The sequence below is a fragment of the Gallus gallus genome, chromosome 7 (genome assembly GCF_016699485.2).
Source record: "Gallus gallus isolate bGalGal1 chromosome 7, bGalGal1.mat.broiler.GRCg7b, whole genome shotgun sequence".
Lineage (NCBI taxonomy): Eukaryota > Metazoa > Chordata > Aves > Galliformes > Phasianidae > Gallus > Gallus gallus.
The window spans coordinates 27,412,870-27,435,225 of record NC_052538.1 but is presented as its reverse complement, the minus strand read 5'-3'; the positions used below and the strand labels follow the sequence as shown (position 1 = coordinate 27,435,225).

General features: G+C 48.1%; 1 protein-coding gene across 21 annotated transcripts in view; it reads right to left on the bottom strand.

Annotated features, from left to right (window-relative positions):
- Window positions 1-22,356, bottom strand: part of KALRN (kalirin RhoGEF kinase) — a 446,039-nt gene that overhangs the window by 43,798 nt on the left and 379,885 nt on the right. For 10 of the 21 annotated variants that reach the window (XM_015289974.4, XM_015289980.4, XM_040703547.2 and 7 more), the window contains 2 exons: window positions 2,799-3,082; window positions 1,859-1,963 (listed from right to left, as the gene is read on the bottom strand). In XM_015289974.4, coding sequence (XP_015145460.2) covers window positions 1,859-1,963; window positions 2,799-3,082 — 389 coding nt within the window. Of the gene's footprint in view, window positions 1-1,858; window positions 1,964-2,798; window positions 3,083-4,460; window positions 12,289-20,548; window positions 20,821-22,356 lie in introns of those variants that run through there. The other 11 variants (XM_015289976.4, XM_015289982.4, XM_046944183.1 and 8 more) reach the window with 6 other exon arrangements.

Below are 22,356 nucleotides of genomic sequence, written 5' to 3'. Positions count from 1 at the left end.
TTTTCCAACCTTAATGATTCTGTGATCTCTGTGATCTGTGATCACTGCTGTCTTGCACATGGGCACTGTGCATGTCCCCTCCTGCTACTGCTTCCTTCCCAACCCACAGGCTGTACAAACAAGCAGTAACAGGACATGACCAATATCTAGGACCAAATAACACAGTTGAAGAGCTTTTGGCTCCAGAATGGCTCAGACATTGCTCATGTGGTGTTTTGGTGCCAGGGAGTTTGGGACATAAAGAGAATAGGGAAGAAAAAGGGAACATAAAAGGGTCTCAGATGCATCTTGCTCTATTACGTCCTCTCTTTTAGGATTGAGTGAAGAAGCAGGATGCCAAAATGCTCTATAAAGCTCAGACATCTGGAGAGGAAAACAGTTTAGTTCCACAAGATTGGTGCTGTCAGAAACGCTTTTACGGAATAGTGAAATGACACGGCGTGTTAAAAAACAAAAGTAATGACCAGAACAAGAGCGGAGTTTTGCTGTTTTGTCTTGTCTGGCTTTCTTTAAATAACAACCCCCCCCAAACACGTAGCTAAACGCCCCCAAGAGCAAGCCAGGAGCTCTTGCTCTGGGCACGGATCCACCAGAACAGCACACACAGCGCTCAGAGGGCAGCAGTCCGCGCCTCCAGCTGCTTCCTTCTGGCCTCGCTGCCACCACCATGTTGTAACATTTCCTGACAGATTAGCAGTGAGCCCCGAGCCCTTTCCTCCACCACTCTGCTCTTCGAGTCCCACAGACGTTTGCTCCAAACCCCTGCCTGAACTGTCCCAAAGAACATTCTGGGTTGTTGTGTTTGGGTTGGTTTTTGTTTTTTTTAACATTTTATTAATCTCCCCTATCCTTGCTTCTTGGCATGCAGTAATTACAATCAGAGGATAGAGATACAGAAGTGGCAGTGCTAAAAACAGATGCCAGCAGGAAAGCAGGAAACAGCTAGATGGGGGGATGGATTTCTGCAAGGGAGACGCCAGCACTGGGAATGGGTAGAGAGCACACGTGCAGATAGGACCTGTGCTATCTGAGAAACACTTTCATAACCAAGTTCACAGATTCTCAGCTCAAGTACAAAATAGTAATTGAAGGACTCTATGAACAACTGCACCATCTATGGCAACAAATTCCTGATGTAATGCTCTACAGACCTCAATTAACAGCTGAGAACTATAGCCGGCAGTGTGGTGCTCAAAGACCAAGGCCCTCTGCACCCCTGAGAGAAACTTCAGGTCCCTTGTGAGCCTCTGAACTAACTGGAGCTGATATACCTGCCACATAACTCAGAAATGCCAGATGATAGGACTGGGTAGGATTTCCCACCTGGAAGTTTTAAAGCAATTGAGAGCCAAGGATGTATGGTGGGACAATCACACAGAAGGGTTAGGGTTAGGGCTGTGCAGAGCACAAGTTATCTAGCTCTTGGTAAGGGTGGTATTTTGGATTCAGGCAGACTCCATCCATCACCCGTCCTACTCCCCAGGCCCAGGATGCCATCAAACACCACTGCTGCTGTGACTGCCAGCCACCAGCAACATGATTCTATGATTCTATGACACTTTTAAAACCCATGCGGAGAACACACACAATCAGCCTGAGAGGAATTTCTGAGCCCACACAACACAAACACACAACACCTGTCATAAAATGAGATAGCAAGGCTAAACTGCTCATCAGGCACTATTTGTAAATACAGAAAGGCATCGGGTTATGATTCACAGAGAGATGTCTGTTGTAAGCACACACCTAAGCCCAGACACTGGAAGACCTCTGTGAAATGACTGTTAGATAACTACATGAAAAATGATTTAAGAAAATGTTTAAGAACAGCAAATTGGTACAGTAAGGGAGGCCTTACCATCTCATCTTGGGTTGGATCATTGTCAAAAATCTTCATAGGAGGAGGAAGAGGTGTGTGAGACTCTTCATCTGGCTCATCTTCTCCCCAACCCTTCTTGCTCTTCTAAGAAAAATGAAATACAATTAGAGGCAAGGAGAGGGTTCTTTTTATCTGCTTAGGTATTTGATCCCTACCACCAGGCTCTGAGTCCACTAGTAATACTAAAACTAGCTCAGTATGGCAGTGGAGAGAGTTACAGGTAATACCAAGCATCATAAAAGAGAAGCAATAAAGATATATGTTTTTGCCTGTTAATCCTGGTGCTCTGGTGTTACAGAACATGTAGGTACTGCATGAGATAAGCAGCTAAGGCAGTTACACCTGTCTGCGTGCTGACAGAAGAGTATTTTCTCATTTAAATGAGAACAGCTTGATGTACAGTTTTCAAAATGTGTTGCTCTATTTGCTCTCAGTTCGTATCCTCTCCATTTTCAGCCTGTGATTCCACATTCACTTTATCAGGAAAGAGAACATGCCTGCAGAGAAACTGCAGCTACAAACACGCAGCTGGTTTAACAGAAATGTGTCTATTTCTCTGAGTGTTCTCTTTCAATAAGGAATTACACCGCCGTGGCAGGAGAAAGGTGATATGAACCTCAGCAAGGAGCGATAACAGCTGCTCAGAAATAGCTTCATTTCTGTCCTTGGCAGATTTCCAGCAGGCTATTAAAAAAAAATATCATTAAATGATGACAATATATGCAGACTCTGAAATGTTCCCTATGTATGACACCGTTCTTTGGAAGACAGTGCCGTTTGCAACACAGCTTTAATCAACTTAATTTTTCATACGATTTGCTGCTCCTTCTAGACCCTAAGCGAGCTACGTTTGCTTAAGCGTGAATCACCCACCACCAACTGTGAGAGATTCTCTCCTGCAACGGACACCAACACCCACCTCATCCGCGCTGTCTCCTTGAGGAGTGGTTTCATCTCCAGTCTTCGGCGAGCCGAGGTCAAAGCTCTTCCTGCCATCTCGCACCTTCTTTTGCTTCTTGATGTTGCTCTCGGCCTTCCCGCTGTTCAGCCGGCGCACGGGGCTCGTCAGCCATTTCTTCAGCGTGTTGGTCGAGCGCTTGGGGCCGGGAGAGCTCTGGATGGAGTTGAGGGATGGCTGGGGCTGTAAGTTGGCCACTGAATCGGACTTGCCCCCGTTTTCATTGGAAGAGACTGAATATGCCTCTGCAAGAAAACAGTGCATGTGAGAGATTAAACCAGCCCCTCTTTCTATTTCCTAGCACACATCAAACACTTGGCATTCCTCAACATGAAAATGCAAGATGCCTCGATGGAAAATTTTGAGACCTCTCAACATTGTGTAATCTTTGTTGCACGCCAGAGAGGAATACGCCATGCAGCAGGCATCTTGTACAATCTTACACACTTTGCTCATCTCCTACCACACATCCGTCCTTATGAAAGGTCACAGGCAGCACAGTTACCCAGTTTTAGATGAGAGCCCGAATTTCATGTTCAGTGCTGAATTTCTCAGCTTCTTCCCACAGATTTCATTGTGAATTGCCAGGAAGAAGCTAAGCATAAAGAGCAGATTACTACAAGAGACCTGACAGCCACCAACACTTTGTCAGGTCATGACGCCATAGATGTTTCTCAGCCTTTGACAGACCCCAATAACGTTACTGTTGGTTTGACTGCGTATTAACTTTTGAAGGTTATTTGAAGCACCTTGAAATTATCTGCTTTGCCCCTGAAAGCAATTTGTTAGAAGACTTCACACCTTCTCCAGAGCTATGAAATTGTAATGGACAATTACAAAAGATGACAAATTGTTCAAACCAAAGGAAACACCCAAGGAGATACAAGGCAGGCTTTAAATTAAAAAGATTTTCATTATATCCTAAGCAGGAGACTCTGCTGAACCGTATCCAACTGTGATTATCAATGCACGTGTTCAGTCCCGCACCTTGGAAATGGCACAACCTCCCTCCCTCATCCCCCCGAAACAACAGACCAAAGATGTGCCAATATCAATAAGTCTTTAGAAACAAAGCAAACAAGTTGCTGAACATTTCTCAATTGCCCTTTAGGAACAAGTGTCCTGCTCTCACCTTCCTGAAACTGTGGCAAAAGCAACTCCCTCCCCAGGAGCAACCAGGGACCGAGATGTTTTTATCTCATTCAGCTCAAGAAGAAATCACTATTTATTTATTTTTACAAAATCCAGAAATTCTGTCACACTCCCATAAAGCATGTCTCATATTGTACGTCGGAAAGCACTCATCTGACATTATTGCACATTTTTAGATGCTTATCTCTGAGTGTCCTAACCAACCCAGCAGAAAACAAAAACATGAGTTACAGCACACGAATGCAGCCTGGTGCATCCAGACACTCTCAGTTCAACAACAAACACCACTGTGGATATTGGGTAATGCACATGCTGAAGGAGAGCTGCCCTCCCAGAGAACAGTCGCCTATCCTGATTTAGAAGCCAGCTGTACACCCAGCAGAGATTGCAGCCTACCTTGCAAAGTGCAGTTCCAAGACATCACAACTAGACAGCCCCAGTCAGAAGTCAAACCAATGATTTATTACATACCTGGCATCAAAAATCATATACTTAGAACATGTGGAAATAACTGCAACCAAGTAGAGTAAGTCAAAGTCCATTTCCCAGAGAGCAGAAAATCCACCTCATCTGTCTGTCTTCTGACAACAGGAGGAGTCAGAGCGAGCGTGTCTGGGAAGAAGGCAGATCCCAGGCAGAGCTGCTCAGATCTTTCTGGTCCACTGCTTTCAGACATTCCTCCATCCGGGCAAAGCAGGAGTCTTATCTCAGAAAGGCCTGCTTTCAGCCAGCTACTGCTGATATTCTGTGAATGCGTACTAGCGTTAAATCAACGAGTGCAAGATAATATTTGTCTGTGGGCAGCTTATCTTCCATTCAGTGGGCTTCAGATAGCCTCCTGGGGTGGGCTCCACGTGATGCCCAGGCAGTTACTCAGCACGCCTTACGTCAGCACAATTCAGGCTCTCAAGACAGTGATTCTGAGCGCTTGGGCAGCTCATAGAGTGCGAGCACCTTCTCCTTCCTCTCCATGCTCCCAGCCAGAAAGTCCTGCTGCAATGGGAGCGGTGCTGCAGGCACGGGAATAGAAGTGCTGGAAGAGTTCAGGTTGGAGGTGGAGTCACAGTCCCTGGAGGTGTTCAAGAAACGTTGAGATTTGGCACTGAGGGACATGGTTAGTGGGCACGGTGTAACACGGACTTTGCTGGGGAGAGGCCTTAGGCAAGAGGTGGAGTGAAAACGAGGATAAGCTATCTTCCATATCTTGGTTAATTAATGTACAGAGAGGCTTTTACTACAGCCTGGAAGCAGCATAGCCAAACTACAACCTTGATCCAAAGGCACCTTGTCAATTTACCTGCTAGTAATGGAAGGGAGATGATAGGAGGTGAAATGGAATCTGGTCCAACCCCACCACCCCAAGGACAGTCAGGAACTCTCCACTGCCATCCAAGAAAAGGCAGAAGTGAGGCTGAAACACCTCATGTCCCAGAGCTGGCCAACAGACTACCATCCCCAACTGTATGAATTTTGTCTGAAGTTTAACCTAGGGCCAGTAATGATCTCCAAACTGATTGCCAGGCTTCCAGACCAGCAAGTGGAGAATACTGCCAGCCCAAAAGTTTCAGGAAGGAAAGCTTTGGGTAGTGAGGAAAGTTACACAATGCAACAATCCTACTTGAAGGAGGCTTGTGACTTTCCTGCTCAAGGTCATGGCAATGGTAATGGAAAAGGCTATTTACCAGGAATGGCATATTTTCCATACCCCTAGGACCGGGCAGGGTTTACTAAATCTCAGTTGTGCCACGCTGCACACGACCCTAGCAGATATCCAGTCTCCTTCACTCTCCTTGCCTGCCACGTGTCCCAGCTCACCACCGTAAGGGATCTGGGAGGGAGACCTGGGCTTGGCTGGCCATGCAGCAGTTCAAGGCTGGACATGCAGACTGCCCCAGCCTCGTCTTCTTTCTGGACATCAGTGTGCTCTCTAGCTGGAGGACAGGCAGGGAAACAGAATGGAAAGGATGTGTGTCTGCTCCCCAAATGCCAGAGAACCGCCAGCGTTGGGTGGCTTTGCTCTGCTCAGCAGCCAACACTCGTACAAAGCACTCCCACCTCATTGCCTTATTTCCCACCACGTCCAAACATGTGCTGTCCAAAAAACACACCTAGACTCCACACACGATATTCATAACCCTTTTCTTTTTTTTTTTTCCAAAGGAACTGCCAATATGGCCATGTTCTTAAATGAGTCACACTTGCTATTTGCCATCCCTGCTGAGAAGGATTTTTTTACACATAATACAGGTCACACTGACACAGTCACGAAGGCAAGAGTGGAGCTGAAGAAAGAGCAGAGCTCCCTTAATGACAGGCAGAGAAGTGCAACACACAAAATCTGCCAGGAAAGACTTTTGGGATGACCTCCAAAACCCTGCTTGTGTGAACTGCACCGCTTCTGCAACACGTACAGCTACAAACACATTTATCATGACACGTGGTAGGAGGTGGAGATCCAAACACTGAGCGGATCAAGCAGAACACGTTACCGTGTTCTTCTTGCAAAGCGCTAGCACATATGTGCCTCGCGAAGTGAACTGCAAGAGCTGCCTGGAAGCTGACTGTGCTCAAGAAGAGCCAGCGAGCACTTGGAGCGCGACACAGCGGCTCACGGAGCAGTAATTCAGGCACCCACTGAAACAAGTGGCCGAAGGCACGCCGCAGCAGGTCTGCAGGCACTGCAGTGTGTGGTTGTTGTGTCACCGCAGCCCCATCTAAAAAAAGGTCTCTGGTGAAGCGGGATGGGTGCGGGGAGATCAGCAGACGAGTGTGGCTAGATGGACTTCCTGGCCAACCCAGTCATTCAGCGAGGAGAAATGACAGTTTCCAAAACACCCCTAAGCAAACCTCCAAGAAACTTCTGGCAATATGACTGCAGCAGATACACGGCCAGTGCGAAGAGCTTTAACGCTCGGAGCTTTCGCACCGCCAGAGTCATGAAATGCTTGCTGTTGTTGCTGCAGTGAACAGACGGCCACAAAAGCACGGCTCTTTTACTTGGAAAACGGAAGGTTCCATCTCTGTGCAAAGCCGGGTGAAAGGAAAAACAAAAATCTCACAGACATCTTCCAGCGGCATGGCTGTATTCCCACTTGAGGCAGTAGGAATTGCTGTTGGAACTGAACACCAAGACGTTTTATTTTTACCTCCCCGTTCCCCACAGCACACATAGGAGCAGAGGTCTGACCCGGATAACACAGCATCGGATCCATCTGCAGAACCCGAGTCTGCAACAGGGAATGGGAAAGGCTTCTCATTCTGATCCATAGGAGCACAGACCGTATAAGATAGGAGGGAAGTATGCTTTGATAACCAGACGTTAATACTGAACAGGGTTATGAAAATGCATAACTATGCCAGGACACACTCCTGCTCGAGCTAAGAGGAGGTGAATCATTACATGGGACCAGAGGATGTAGGCACGGCTCCAATTCTCATCCCCGCAAAACAGCCTGAGAGGAAAGGATTTTTTCACAGAAACCAGAGAAAATGAGCCAGAATGGGACCTCGGTAATTCGGTTAGCATGTGCATGGAAATCAACTTTTTTTTTTTTTCTTCACAGAAATAATTCCACTCATGAATGAAAGCCAATAACGACAACCTGACCAACGAGCACAAAAACGAACCCCGCTCCGCTCAGCAGAGCCCATTTTCCACATTCAGTGATTGCTGTAAAATAACATTTATGACAAAGACAGAATTGAATCAGATGTGGGTGAAAGACTGACTCGGTCCTTTCTCAAGCTACCGTTTCCTGAAGGACAGGAATCTCTGAAGCAGAAAATCCTGGAAAGAGGGAGGCATCCAGACTCTCCCTGTGCACAGGCACAGCCCCTATGTTAGTATTATGCAATAAACAAACAAGGATCATCCGAGCCATCAAAATGCACCCCCCCCCAGCCCTGTCCAAGAGCAGCTCTTGCACCAAGAGGCTGTAGGCTCCAGGTCACATCTCAAGGACCACGTAACTTTATGAGCTCCCTGGGGCTCTGTCACCTCCTGTTTGCTCCAGCACTAAAGGGGTAAAGCTCTACTCAGCAAAGATGGCCGAAGGAGCAATGAGCACTGTTTCTTTGGTCTCTTCTGTGCTTTTGTATTCAATGTCCAAAACATGCTCAGAGAAACATTTTTATTGGCACAAGTCAGGGTTACAAAACTTTGTGGCTTAGGCAGATGACGGGACAGATCCCAGTTTTAGCGTTAGAGCCTATTCTGCATGTAAAATCTGGCATGGATTTGCTAAAACACAGGGAGGTAGCAATATCTAGATAACTCAAAGTCACTTTGCAGCCATTCCTCAAGTGAAAACACTAAACACTGGTTCATGACAAATGTAAATAATGAACCTGACAACTTTTAATGTCAGCAGATAAACTGCCTCCTCAGGCCCTGCGTCTGTACCGGGTCCCAAGTGAACACAAGGAAATTTTCAGTGCCCGCATCGGACACAGATAAAGGACAACTGGCATGAAAAGCCCTTCAGATTAGAAGTGCATTTAACTTCTGCAATGAAATTGCAAAACTCTCCTGGCTCCCACGTGTGCCCTGCCCTGCTTGCACCTGAGATGCCAGCGAGGGAGAAACGAGGGGACGCAGTGTAGGACCCCGCTTCACCCATGGGGTAAAGACACCTTGAAATGCTGCTATCAAAATCTCAATGCAAATTTCACTCCGAGTTCAAACGTTCTCCCTGTCTTTATAACCACCTGGAAATGAGCAGACTTGGGAAGCTTCAGCAAAATCTTCCGTTTGTATCTCGGAACACCACTTGAAGCTTCAGTTTGGAAGTAATGCCCAAAAGCACAAATCAATCTGGCAGGACTCTCGCAATTCCATTTATGTGGATGAAACGACTTCGGTCCAAATTTAAAGAGAGATATGGAGTTAAATATTTCATGCACATGTTTCGAGTCCAACAGAGAAAGAAACCCACATTGCTAAAAGCAGACGTACTTGACAAACTTTCCAGTCACTGTAATGTGAGAACTCAAATTTTGACTTTTGGGTTCACTGCCAAACATGCAAACGAGACTAACTTCCAAAATTAACTGGAAAAAATAAATTAATCACACAACATTCAGAACACAACCATTTCTTTATTCAATAGCCGATATTTCTTGGAAACGGGCAAGAAGAGCCATCTGACAAAGATGATGTTCTGCAGAATTCCCCGTAGCCTCGCTGTAATGAAAGAAGGATGTTCCTGGGAGGGTCGCAGTACCAAAGCTTCCCAGTCGTTGCTTCCAGGGAGGAGATGAAGCAGAGGACAGCAGGCACTCACCTAGCCAGGAGCTGGTTCCTCCTGGCAATCAAGGAGCCGTGCTTGCTCCTGCCCGAGGGCGATGCGGAGCGGGATGCACCCCCTGCAGCAGCCTCTCTCTTCCCATTAACTACAGAGGGAGCCCGAGTAAATTACACCCTTGACTAAATTTAGTTATTGTGAATCCCCTTCCCACATTTGAGTACGTTCCATACCAGGCCGATCTCGCAGCAGGAAATGATTAGCTGAAGTTAAGCATCTGACAATTCCCTTTAATGAGCAATAACTCATGGCAGGCCGCCATTAGCTCCGGTTGAATAGCTTTTATTTTTAGCTGGTGTTGCTCAGATGAGGCTTTCATCCAGCATGTGCTGGGAAAGCTGACATCCCAAAGTAGTCTCCAGGTCTTGGTTGTGCCAGCCGGAGCGTCAGGGCTCGAGAGCGCCGGTTCCCGGAGGTCAGCAAAAAGTCACTGCAGTTCTGGGAAAGTTTCACAGGCTGAGAGAAAGCCCAAAGCCTGGAGAAGCAGCACAGAGGCGCACGGTCTCAAGAGACCCTGCAAGAGAAGTTCCTGAAACCCTGAGAGCGTGCAGAATGAGAGAGCCGGGCCGCTGGGAGAGAAGCTGCACAGTGCTGGAGCCCACTGCATGTAAACATCACTTCTTTGCTGTCCAAGAGTGCTGGTAAGAAGAACAGCCACAGCAGTCATTCCCACCACAGCTACAGTTACATGTGGACTTAAAGCTATTGCCAGAGGCAACCTCAGGGAAGGCACAGGGAGAAGAGGAAAAGGGGTTCTCAGATGGATACAGGGCGGGATCTTGCTTCCTGTGCAAGAGCATTTAACGCAGGAGCTGCTGCATGTGAGGGCAGGACATGTCCTTGCAGCTTTGAAGAGGCTCTCAGGAAAGTGTGCAGCTTGACCTGGCAGCACTCAAGTGGCAGACACACCTGTGGTCCTCCTCATCAGGTGTCCCATCCAGAAACATGTATCCATATAATAGCTTACAGCTGTGATGAGCATCCAAGACAGGTTTCTTTCCATTTATGGACCTTTCCATAACACCCCTCGTGTAAGCTGCTCCGAGCTCACGATAAGAATAACAAGAGGACTTCACACACAGAGTGAATCCACTCATCTACTGGGGAGATGCTCCTAGCCAGCTCCTGTCCCCAGATACCACAGATAGGTGCACTACTGACCAACCACGAGTCCTTCAAGGGACCCTCATTACCTCCCCAGGCACAGCAGCCCCATTCCAGAATATACTTCCACTGAATGAAGGAGTGTGGAAAAGCTCGGAAAAAGAGCCATTGCTCCACACAACAGTTTGAGGACAAACACAGCAGGTCTACGTGCTCAATTTCGTTCACCCATTCTCTTGGCTGGGGCTTGAACCCAGCACTCATCCTGATCCAGCCCAACACCACATCTGCAGGGAACACACATAGGAACAGTCTTCTGTTAACGCCTCACAGCTGGGTGGGTGGATTTCTCAAGGTAAGAGGCACGCATCTCGCTTTGGTAAAGAAAGGAAATAAAAAGTCAAGAGTAACAAGATCCAGAAAGGGCATGCTTTTTTTTTTTTTCTTTTTTTTTTTTTTTTTGAACAAACCAACATTTATTTCAATTTAGTCAAACAGCTTGAAGCGCTTCTAAGGTTTTCTACTTTACATTTTGTATTTACACTGTCCTCGTTCTGCGACAAAAAATAACGTCATCCCAAACCCTGAAGTTCCCAGAGAAAGTGTCACTAGCAGCAAAAGGAACAGGACTCCAAACACAAAGCAAAATCCTCCTTGCTATATTTTGACAGGAGACTTATGCATGTTTTAAAAAAATAAAAAAAAGTTTTAACCCTGAACCTTTACGGAGACCTGTATGGGATGATGAGGGGGGAAATGTCATGATTAAAGCTGAACAAGAACAGCATTTGCTGGCCTTTGCAAGTACACCGTTACTTTTAGCATAAGGAACTGTGAAATGCTTAAGACACCCACACAGAAGCCGACTTTTTAACTTTGATCTAAGCAACGTTGCTCTGCTGAGAGCGCTAAGGGTACCAAAGACGGTGAATACTGCCTTTTATCCTAGTGGTGGGCACAAAAACAAAATGTATTGCACGTGGTTTCCAAGCAGCTGTTAATACAACACAAGCCTTATTCTTTTGTCAAGCATCAGGGGTCAGCTTCATTCAGCAGCTCCCAAATTGAGCTACTGTAAGAATGTTCCCACATTTAATGAAGTCATTTCTCAGCTGAATGACATCACTGGACTGGATAGTCTTAGAGGTCTTTTCCAACCTTAATGATTCTGAGATTGCTAAGGACAGCTGTGCTTTATGCTCGAAGCCAGCAGCCTCTATGCAAGGTGAACCACCACTGAACTTTGAGGGAGAGAGGAGGACATCTGAATGTCTTACTTATTATCTCCCTACCTCAAAGGAAACCATAGCTATGTTCCCAAACAATTCCTAGTGGAAACAACTGAAGGGTATCTGTGACAAAACAAATTGGAATTGGAAAACAAAAAGCAAGAACAGAACCCAAAGCTTTTTGGGGTAGGAAGAAAAACTGCATGTTGAGAAAGAAGGAATTGGTCATTAAACTTTCCAGGCACACATAGGGCTCAGAAAGCACAGAAAACAAGCAGAAAAAAACCAAACACAACTGTGTGCATCTTAGCGTCAGCTTCTTTTGCCAAATGCAGTAGCTTCCAACATTCAGCAGCTGTCTCTTGCTTTCTAGTGGTGTGGAGTTCTCTTTGGTACTTGGAGGCTGTCAGGAGCTCCGGGCAAAGAGAAAGTCTTTGTCCATTTACCAACCAATTCCAAAGGCGCTGATCTTGAATAACTTTACTAAGCAAGAATGACACAGATGTCTAGGAAAGGGGGCTTTTCTCTTAGTAAAGTTGTGGTAGGTGCAGTGGAAACCCAAGGCAATCTACATGGTTGTCAAATTGTGCCTAGGTAAGAACAGAGTCCTCCATGAACGTCTCTCATTTGTTCCCTCTTAAATTATTCAGGCTCTGACAGCCCCTGAAAAGAAAAGAATGGAACAAGGATAAGTCGCGAGTGGTGCAGGCGAGAGCGGACACCACGAGACCACCAAGAACAACGAGGTTGGGGTGCTGGACGACAGACACATGGCGGCCTCAGCCTCCGCGGCCACTGCCCAAAGCAGCTTCCTGCACACCCTTCTCCTCCAGAAATACCAGCGGGAAATACAAGCTCACAGCAAAGGTACTGGTTGGGATGGATTGAGAGAAGTAATGAATGAAGTAAACGCAAACAGCGGTTGGGAAATAAAACACACAGATAAGAACTGCTGGTGCTGGCGATGCTTGGCTCTTTGAACACGGCACAGAAAAACGGCGAAGCAGCTCGGAGACTTTTAAGTGCACACTCAAGACTGTCAGACTTTGGGAAGCTTTGGCTCACTCAGCTTAAGCAGGAATGCAGAACATCACTTGCTGCCCCACGTAACAGCCCACACCATCTGTGTCCCGGTTGTCTGCAGGGCAGGGAGCAGGACTGGAAGGAACCTTCCCCGCAGCACCAGTCAGTACATTTATCTATCATCTATCAGTGCTGAAATCACTGCTACGCTGCATCTGCGTCAGCAGGAGAGATGGGATGGGAAATTGAGCTCTCAGAGACATCTGCTGCTCAGGGCAGGAGAGCTCTGCAGCACTCCACCGAGCTCTCAGCCCTCCAAGGCTGTGCCTCGACCCAGCCACCAGCATCCCCAGTACGGCTGCTCCTGAGGAACTGAGTGATTCAGGTTTCTGGAGGGCCACAAAGAACATCCAATGGTTTCCCAGCACCTTACCAATGGGAAAAAAACCTGAAGTCCAGCTTAGCAGAGAGCTGCACTACAACAGCGTCACTTGGCTTCCCCCTGCATTAGTGTGTAATCACAAGTAGCCGCAAAACTGTTCTATCAAGCAAGAAAGATTATCAGTACAAACTCTCTCTTCACAGCTACATCACTGTTGTTGAGCAGTGACTTCTTTTTAGCCACATCCTTCAAAACAACTAGGAAAAAGAAATACTTTTATTCGAACACAACACTGAGGGTAGGCTGGTTGAGCAGCAGAGGCTCTTTGACTCTGAAAACACTTTGTCAAGTCAGGTAATCATTGACTGCAACGCACAATGCCCCATCACAGGCATCCACCAACCCCATAGTTTGCTCTCTAAAGGACGAGTGTAGTGAATGTTCAGGAGACATTAGTCTTTAAGTGTTTGTCTGCAGCTTGCTTTGCTCAAAGCCCTTCTCAGAGACACACTGCCCGCTCAGATGTTACAGCACTGCTCCCAGCAGCTGCAGCCCTCCCCACACAGCCCGGGATGCTCGAGTTTGAGTGAGCTCAGTGACACTGAGACACAGCCAGGGAAGATGCTGCTGTCTGCTCAGCACCTGGCAGGGCTGTGCTCTGCTGTCAGAGAGCTGAAGTCACTGCTGGAACACTCGCAGTGCTTGCCTCCTTCCTGCCTACAGCTATGATTTTCCTTCTGCTGCCCTCCTAAGGATCCCTGTTGATTAATACTTATTCTGTTTCCTAAAGAAATCTATTCAGCCTCCACATACTACAGCTGAGAGCAATGTTTGAGAACCATGTTGGTCCTCAGGGTTCAAACTACAGAAAGTATAATGAATAGCAGTCTGGAGGCACTTCAATAGTATTGGCTGTGAATCATCTTTTTACACTGTACCACTCAGATACATTTGGACCTAAAAGACATCTGCATTTCTAATTAAAACAGATTACCATTAGTAATGAAAGAATGTCTTAAATCAGAATCCTCAGGCCATAAAAGCTAATTGCACGATGCTAAAACTGGATTTCAAAAATATACATATTATACCCCCTGCAGGATTAATTAGGCAACATGTCTTCAAAAGAGTTTTCGAAAGTGTATTTATTCAGCGTGTGGTTAAATTATACGGGGTTGTGCAACCCTTCCCATAGCCTGCCTTGGAGCCGGGGCTGTGGTCTGCAGGGCGCTCAGTGTGGGCAGGGGCTGCAGCAGAGCCCATTGCAAAGGGACACACGTGCAATGCTGGGCTCTGTAGCAGGCTTATCTGCAGACCTGGCTCCCAGGCTCAAGGCAGCCTGGAACATAATGTTGCAGGACTCCAAGACTTCAGAGGTGTTGAGCTGCACCAAGGCCAATCAATGCTGGCTGCAGCACAGTAAGCCATCAAGTGCACTGCGATGCAACAGGGGCAGTCAAATAGTAACTACCAAGTTCTTACGTGACAACATGCAAAATGGGAGATGTATTTGCTCCGTTTTCCTAAAGTACCAAGCAATCAGACCTTCCATACAGTAGAAGAGCATCTGTAGGCACTGGGAACTGCGGGGAGTGAGAAACCAGAGCTGCACAGGTCACTTTCTGCAATGCGATATTACGCCCATCGCATTAGAGAAAAAGCCAATGACATATATGTAAACTGAGGCGTATTTAATGGCTCTCTCCCCATCAAAGAGAAGCTGTTCTATTATTAACTGCTATAATCCAGTTTGCAGGTTCCATTTCTCCTGTCATTAGGACTCCACCGGTGACATTTTCATATTTCATCCTAACTATCTGCAAGGAGCCCAGGTGATGCGTGCAGCTTCCACATCCTCAGCCCAACGGGGACAGCCCAGGGCAGCAGCATCCGAAAGGAGAGATGGCATGCACTAACTGCCTTTCATCCCATGGACCGGTTGTCTTTCAGGATAATCAGCCACAACAAACGTGAACTAAAAGCAAACGGGCTGAGTTTTGGTTTGTGGTTCTACAACGGCAAAGAACACTGGCCAAGGGAGATATTTCTGGGTATATTACCTTAGGTGTTTTCTAATAGTTACAAGCCCTCAGGTCCGACTTGTAATCTTTTTCCAGAAAGCAGCCTGCTGTACTTCTGCAGCTATTTTGGAAGTATTTTTACACCATATTGCACCGCGTGATGCAACATTTGCAACTGAACCGTACTGCAATAGCAACTGATAGGCAGCGGCTCAACCAGCGGAGAGCTGGAGCTCCTCACCCAACCAAAAACCACTCCTGGGGAATCCTGCTGCACTCACTGACCACTCGACAGGTTCTTCTCTTTTGAGAAGAAACCACAACTTTTGCCAAAGACCAAAATGCCTTTCACAAAGCCTGCTAACGGGCGAGAAGTACACTGAAATGCAGCAGTGCTCTGCTGTGTTTGAGTAGTACGGTATCAGTGATATTTTTAGACCCAAATGTTTTGAGTTTTCTAACTTCAACATGACAAAGGAGTTTTCTTAACACATACAAAGGTTTTAACAAGGTGTGTGCTGAAACATAGCAGTTGGGGAAATAAAAAACCCACCACCACACCAAAATCCTTCTGGGGTCATGTGAAATTATTGCCCTTCTATTTCATCTCAGCATCCGTGCACTGGATTCCTAAACAATACATCAATCTGGCTCTTACTTTATAGAAAAGCAGCATGCTAAGTCACCCCACGTTCTCTGAATTAAGCAGGGAGTTACCCAAGCTATATTTTTCATAATTATCTGTTCTTATTTTCCCTTGGAATACAGTCTCCCTTCTGCAGGCTTTTGACAAGATGAATAAAGCCCTGTGAGTTCCTGCATGTTTCTTGGCATGAATGGAAAGTTGAGGAGCTCTGCCCGAATAAAAGCAATCCCCACGTTTCTTTAAGGCTGGATGAATTTATCAAAGTTTAAAACAATGCAGCAATCTGAATAATAAGTATCCCACCCCCGCATCCAGCCCCAGAGCTGTAACTGAAAGCTGATCTTGCTGTCTACCTTATTTACACGAGTTAAGATCTGAAAGTTTCTGTACGACTGCTGTTACATCCTGTATATATCCACATCCCAAAAAGATGAGGCTGCATGACCAGCCTGAAAATGGAGACAACGAAGCCAAGGGATGAGGGGCTACCTCATGTCCAGAGAGCTAGAGTCATCCAGCACGTGGAATTGGCAAAGATGACAAATCACACTTGGACTGTTTGGGTCTTGGGAACTGACTGACACTTGGTAAAGCATCCTGAATGCTGGCACCGATGTGGGGCACACCAGGGTTACAGAAAGTGGCTGGAAGCGAGCAGAGGAGCCCTGTGCACAAGCAGCCCTGTGAGAATCCCCAACCTCCTCTGCTCTTTGATGCTTCACATGCCCTGGTAGTACAGAGCCACAGAAAGCAGACCTGAGCAAACCCGTGAGCAACGTCCTGACCTTAAAACATCTCTTATGAACAGGTAAGATTTAACAATACTTATAGCTAAATCTTCCTAAAAAGGGGTTACTGCTCCCTGACACTGGATTGACAACCATAACAGCCAGCTGTGCTTCCTGTTCCATTCTTCGTGTTCAGAGACAGTCCATTGGACTCAAGACTTCTGCCCAAATACTCATAGGTCTCACTGCCACATTCAAGGGGAAGACACTCAAAGGTTCAGACCCACGGGTCTTCATTTACTCCAGCAGATCAGCACGGGGATTGCTGGGCACTTTGCACATGCTTAGCTCAGGACACTGTAGGCAGGGTGCAAGGTGGGCACTGGAAAGCACAGTTCCACACTAGTTCTAAGGTTTTTTTTTTGCCATCAGCATCCACCTTGCCATGCTCATCCCACTTGCCCAGATGAGCAGTGTTTCCATCAGCTCTATCACCCCTTTCTGCCACAACCCACTCCCGCTCCTGACTCAGCCTGCAGAGGTGGGAGAACACGGGGCTTGGAAGAGCTGCTCCTGCCATGGGCTCACTGGCTTTCTCTTAACAGAGCTGGAAGGAGACAGCAACAGTTCTCCCATACCTCACAGAGCCATTTTCTTGTGAACTTGCCAGGAGAAGGAGCCGAGCCCAAGGCTGGCGCCCACAGAGAGCCGGTACACTTGATCCTCCTGACTTTACTGAGATGCAGCTAATGAGCAACACAGCGGCTTAACCCACAGAGTGTATCTGGAGAAGGTAACAGTTTCCTCATATTTCTCATTCAGGAAGGACCAGGAAACGAAGCAAGCTTTGGTTGACACCCTTAGCTTTACTATTGTTTTCTCCTCTGCCTCATTTTTGACAGAACTGCTTTGGCCGTGCATTCCACTGCACTTTATGCAGTGTAACCATGGCTCAGGCTGAAACACTAAATAAAATATGTTCAAATTAGGAAATGTTACAGGCTTGGACATACTACCGCAGATCTCTCCCTTGCTACCACGCAGCACTAAGGTACCAGTTTCCTTAGCAAAGCTTGCGGTTTGCTCTAACACAATGTCAGCACCTTCTATAAAAAGCACCATCAGATCTCACTTTCTACCTAATGAAGAAATAACTTTCATTAAGATGCTGCTGACAGCCCTTGAAATTATGCCAGTTTGCCCAACTTCCAGTTAAGGCTCTGTTTCTGACCAGCGAGCAGAGATGCTCAAGGCGGCTGGCGCAGCTCCCTTTGCTGTGCATTACAAGAAGGATAGTAAGAAACCAAGGAGGGGGAAAGAAAGCAAAGAAAGAAAGAGGGCAGTAACACAAAGAATGCAGAAGGAAGAGCCAAACTCCACCCGGTGCCAGCCCTGCACAGCCATGCCGCAGAGCCGTGTGCTGATGGGAGTGTGGGGCAATGGCACTGAACTCTGCCCTCAGCTCCATGGTTAAAGGTAACCAAGCTCTGACCTTGTGGCAGTTGGAGCGTGCAGATGAGCACTTGCTCCACAGCAGGCATTTCTCAAAGCAGAAGGCTCTCCTCTTTCCCTCCGTTCCCACATCACAACTGTTTCAGTGGAGCCTCAGACCAGAACCACGCAGATCACTGAGGAGATGGTGTTAAAAGAGACACGGAATTATTTTAAACTGCAGATCCTGGGCTGATTGGTGAGGAAAACTCAACGACTGCCTCTTGTTATCAGAACGCCATCAGAACCTGAACCCTCTCATCAGCCTGCTTTCAAAGGCCGTCCTGCAGCGCTGAGGGGCATCCCATTACACCAGGTTTGTGCAAACACTTTGGGTTTGTGCATTTAGGATATACTGCAAGAAACCTTGCTTGGCTGCTCCTGGCTGACTGAGGCCGTTGGCCTGGAGGCTGTGCAAGGCTACTGCTCTTAGCTCCCCCTTTTTATGGCTGAGGACAAGTGACAGACTCTTGCTCCGAGGCACTCCTATATTAGGATTCATACTTCTCCATACTGCAAGACAGAGAAGTAGTCCTTATTTAGTTCACGTAGGGGACTATCTGGGTCAGAGGAAAACTGGTACTAAGTGTCATTCACTTTCCCTGTATGGATCCCAATAGCTCTGTACACAGGCAAAGCTGACATAATCAGTAACTCTCCGAGAGAAACAGGCACAAAAGGAGGAACAAGGTCACTGCTGCTGTAAAAGACAGGAGATCATTTATACAATAGTTTGCCTGTCAAAATCCTTCAGAGAAATGACCAGCTACACAAAATGTATTTATTTCATGCTCAGAACCTGCAGTTTGTTGGTTGTTTTCTTTTTTTTCAGTTCAGCATTATTACTGCTATATGGGAGATGAAGCATCCCCATCACTTCCAAACTCCACAGCACAAAAAGCACCAACCTCTATTTGAGAGCAAACCATAGGCTCAGCCGCTCAATTCCACTCACCAAAAGTTTTCATTGGCACAATGAAACCTACTTGGCTGGTGCAAAGATCAAGATACACTAGGCATCTGTCAAATGAGAGGCAAAGGAAAGGTCATTGATGGGGCAGCAGGGAGAATTTTACTCCAAGGTGTTTCGTATATCCAATCTTAACACAGCCAGAAGTGACCTCTCCCTACCACAAGGCTGAGATCAGTGATTAGTCCTAGAGAAGACACGTCCCCCCAAAGCAAAGATGAATACTGACAATGCCGGATACACGACGCTTCAAAGGCCAGGTTGCCACTTCAGAGCATCTCCCAGTTGAATGGCAGAAGCTGCCAACAAGAACACACTGATGTTATTGTCTGGAACACCCAAATCCCTTCTCAATTACAGGGTTTGGTATTGCTTGTGCTTAGGGAGCACTTCCACTACTGGACTGCCTTTGGTCTTCTATGACAGTGTAACAGGTAGCTTCTTACACTTTCTGCCCATTCCAAGTTGACTACCGAGGTCACAAAAGAAAGGAAAGCAACCAGTGCCACAAAACCCTTTTTGTTACCAACCCTTAAGCCAGAACTGCAAACACAGTTAACATTTCAAAAGGAGAGAGAAGAGCCAGCTGTTTCCTCTCCCCCTCCACCTAGAGGCCTGGCTTTCATAGTGGTTTAGCTCTACAACCTTTCTGTTAGCAGCTCCACAGAGGTTACCAGGTTACGTGCCTCTTCTTACATCCCTTGAAGTCGCTTAGCTGGCATGAAGTGGGATGTTCTCCCCAGGCTTACAGAGATCAACATCTCACAAGCCCATGTTTCAGCTCTGCTCTGGCTTGCTCTGGGTCAGTAACTGGGGCAGCAGTGCTCCTGCATTGCAAACGTGTGCATCGTGAAATGAGTAAGCCCATCTTCACCTGGGCATTCCATCATGAAGGAAAGCCTGAATTTAACGGCTTTAGTCTTGAAGAGACACAACCACCTCAAATAACAGATGCAAGTGCTGTTGGGGACATTGACGCATGGCCACTCAGTGATACCACATAGATACCCCCACTAAAAACCTGCACTATGCAGAACAAGTTCCAGAGCCATATCGCAGCACGAAGGCTGCGGGCAGGGAAGCCTTTACCCAGCCCATCTCAGCCGGGGTGTTCCTAGCAAAAATCACATTTCCTTTTATTTTCACGAGGCGCTCTCAGCACCGCGCCGTTCCCACAGCTCCACAAGGAGCCCTCAGCCTCGGCCCAGCGTCCCCAGCCCTCCCCACATCGCCATTCACAGATTTTGTTGACTGTGAGAAACAGATGTTCCCGGAGCGAGCTGCTCTGCCCGAGCCCAAGAAAGACCGGGGAAGGGAGGGGAAGCAGGGAGAAGAAATCTCATTTAAGCAAATATTTCTGCCTGCCCCGCTGACCTTACAGTCCCTGGGTGTTTCCTACCGGCCACGATAACGCGGATCCCGTCAACTTCAGCCTTCTCCCTCGCGATGCCCCCGCCCCGTTGCATGCTCAGGGGGCTCCGGCTGCCCCGGGGGGGTCCGGCTGCCCCGGGATTGAGGGTCCCGGCCGCTCCTCCGCCCCTTTTCCTGCACTCTCTCCCTTGGAGGGGCGGCTGCCCGGGGTTCCCACTGAGCTCCCGGCCCCGACCCCCGCGGACAACCGCTCCTCCCGACCTCGACCCCCCCCCCCCCGTCCCCACCGACCTTTGCAGGAGCAGCAGCAGCACTTCGCCAAGAGCCATCCTACACCGGAGCGGGCTGGATAGCCGCGCCTGCCCGCTTTCATGCTGCCTTCGGGCTGCTCATGGCAAGGAGCCACCGGCCCGCTTGGAGGAGAAGAAAAAAAAAAAGCAAAAAAAAAAAAAAAGCCTCAAAGCCGAAAAATACTGGAAAGAGAACGGCGCTAAGCGGCCGAGCCGCCCGCGGAGCCGCCGCCGCCGCTGTCCCCGCGGAGCCCGGCGCGCACCTCCGGGGGCGGAGCGGGGCCGCCCCAGCCCTGCCCTTATGCAACGGGGCGGCGGCGGGCGGAGCGCCGGCAGCCAGGGGGGCCGCGGGCGGGAGGAGTTCGGCCGCGTCCGAACCGCGGGGATGGAGAGCGGAGCTGCCCCGGAGGAAGTTTGCTGCAGCTCCGATAGGTTACCGAGGTTTTAAAAGGCTAAACTTATTTTTATTCCCCCCCAAGTTCACGACTGTTTTTTTTTTCCCTCCCCGCCATTCCTTCAGCTTAAGCATCAGACACAGCCAAAGCCTTTTACAGCTGGCTGGAAGCATTAACCAGCCCGCGAGCCCAACAGCTCTGCCGTCGGCTTTCTGCAGGAGGTGTGCCTGAAGCACCACAGCCCTTCTGCTCAGGGTGAGAGTCTGAGACACGGACCAACCTGGCAGAGCTTTCCTTTCAGAAGGTGCCAGCCTGTCATGTTAGGGTTTCCCACCTAAAGCATGCAAAACTGGAGGTGCCAAAGTGAACCTTGCTGGAGGCAGCCGGTGGGACAGCTTGGGCAGGATTGCAAAGTGGCAACATCATTTTGCACACTTGTACTGAAAAATGAGCAAAAAACCCACGGTCCCAAGCATACATGTGGGAATTATTGACTGCAGCCCCACTGGAAGCACTGGTAACCTCAGAACCAGCCTGGAGCATTCACCGTTTCCCTGCCCTTGAGCACCAGGCTGCTGATCAGCACATGAGAATGAAGTGAACCTTCACTCTGTCTATGTTCGCTGTGTGTTGTGTCTTTCTTTGACTTGGGACTTTGCCTATCTGGGAGATGCACGGGCTCTGGTGCCTGCAGCAGGCAGATAATATGTCTCATGGGAAACAGTGGTCACAGCAGCATGTGGAAAAGGAAGATGTGGATGGGGAACCTATAGGGCCCCCCCCCACCACAGAGTTACAGAATGGCCCGGGTTGGAAGGGACCTCAAGGATCATGAATCTCCAACCCCCCACCACAGGCATGGCCACCAACCTCCCCATTTAATACTAGACCAGACTGCCCAGGGACCCATCCAACCTGGCCTTGAACACCTCCAGGAACGGGGCATCCACGACCTCTCTGGGCAGCCTGTTTTTTCCTAAGGACCTTCACTTCTCCACCTTCTGCTTCATACCACATCTCTCTCTTTCGTATTCTGCCTTTCACACCACATCCTGCCCTCTGAGCTGCTGCCTCCCACCTTGACTCAGCCTGCTTTGAGCAAACAAAATAAAGGGGCAACGTGCTCTTCAGTGGCATCTCAGTGTGCTCTTGCCCTGTGTCTTCCTGTATGTGGATCTGGTCTATAAGGCAGGAGCTGTCCTTCATGGAGGGTCTTCACAACACCAAGCACAGCAGAACCTTGCTCCTGGCAGCTTTTAAAAGCCTTCCAAAGCAAACCTTTTAGATTCCTTGTTTAAGAAACTAGAGACACCCTAAAAGTAGCATTTCAGTCCCTAAACACTTGACAGAGCTGACTGCTGCCAGGACACAGCATCCCAAGTGGGTAAAGCATCCCACGAGGGCACAGCATCCC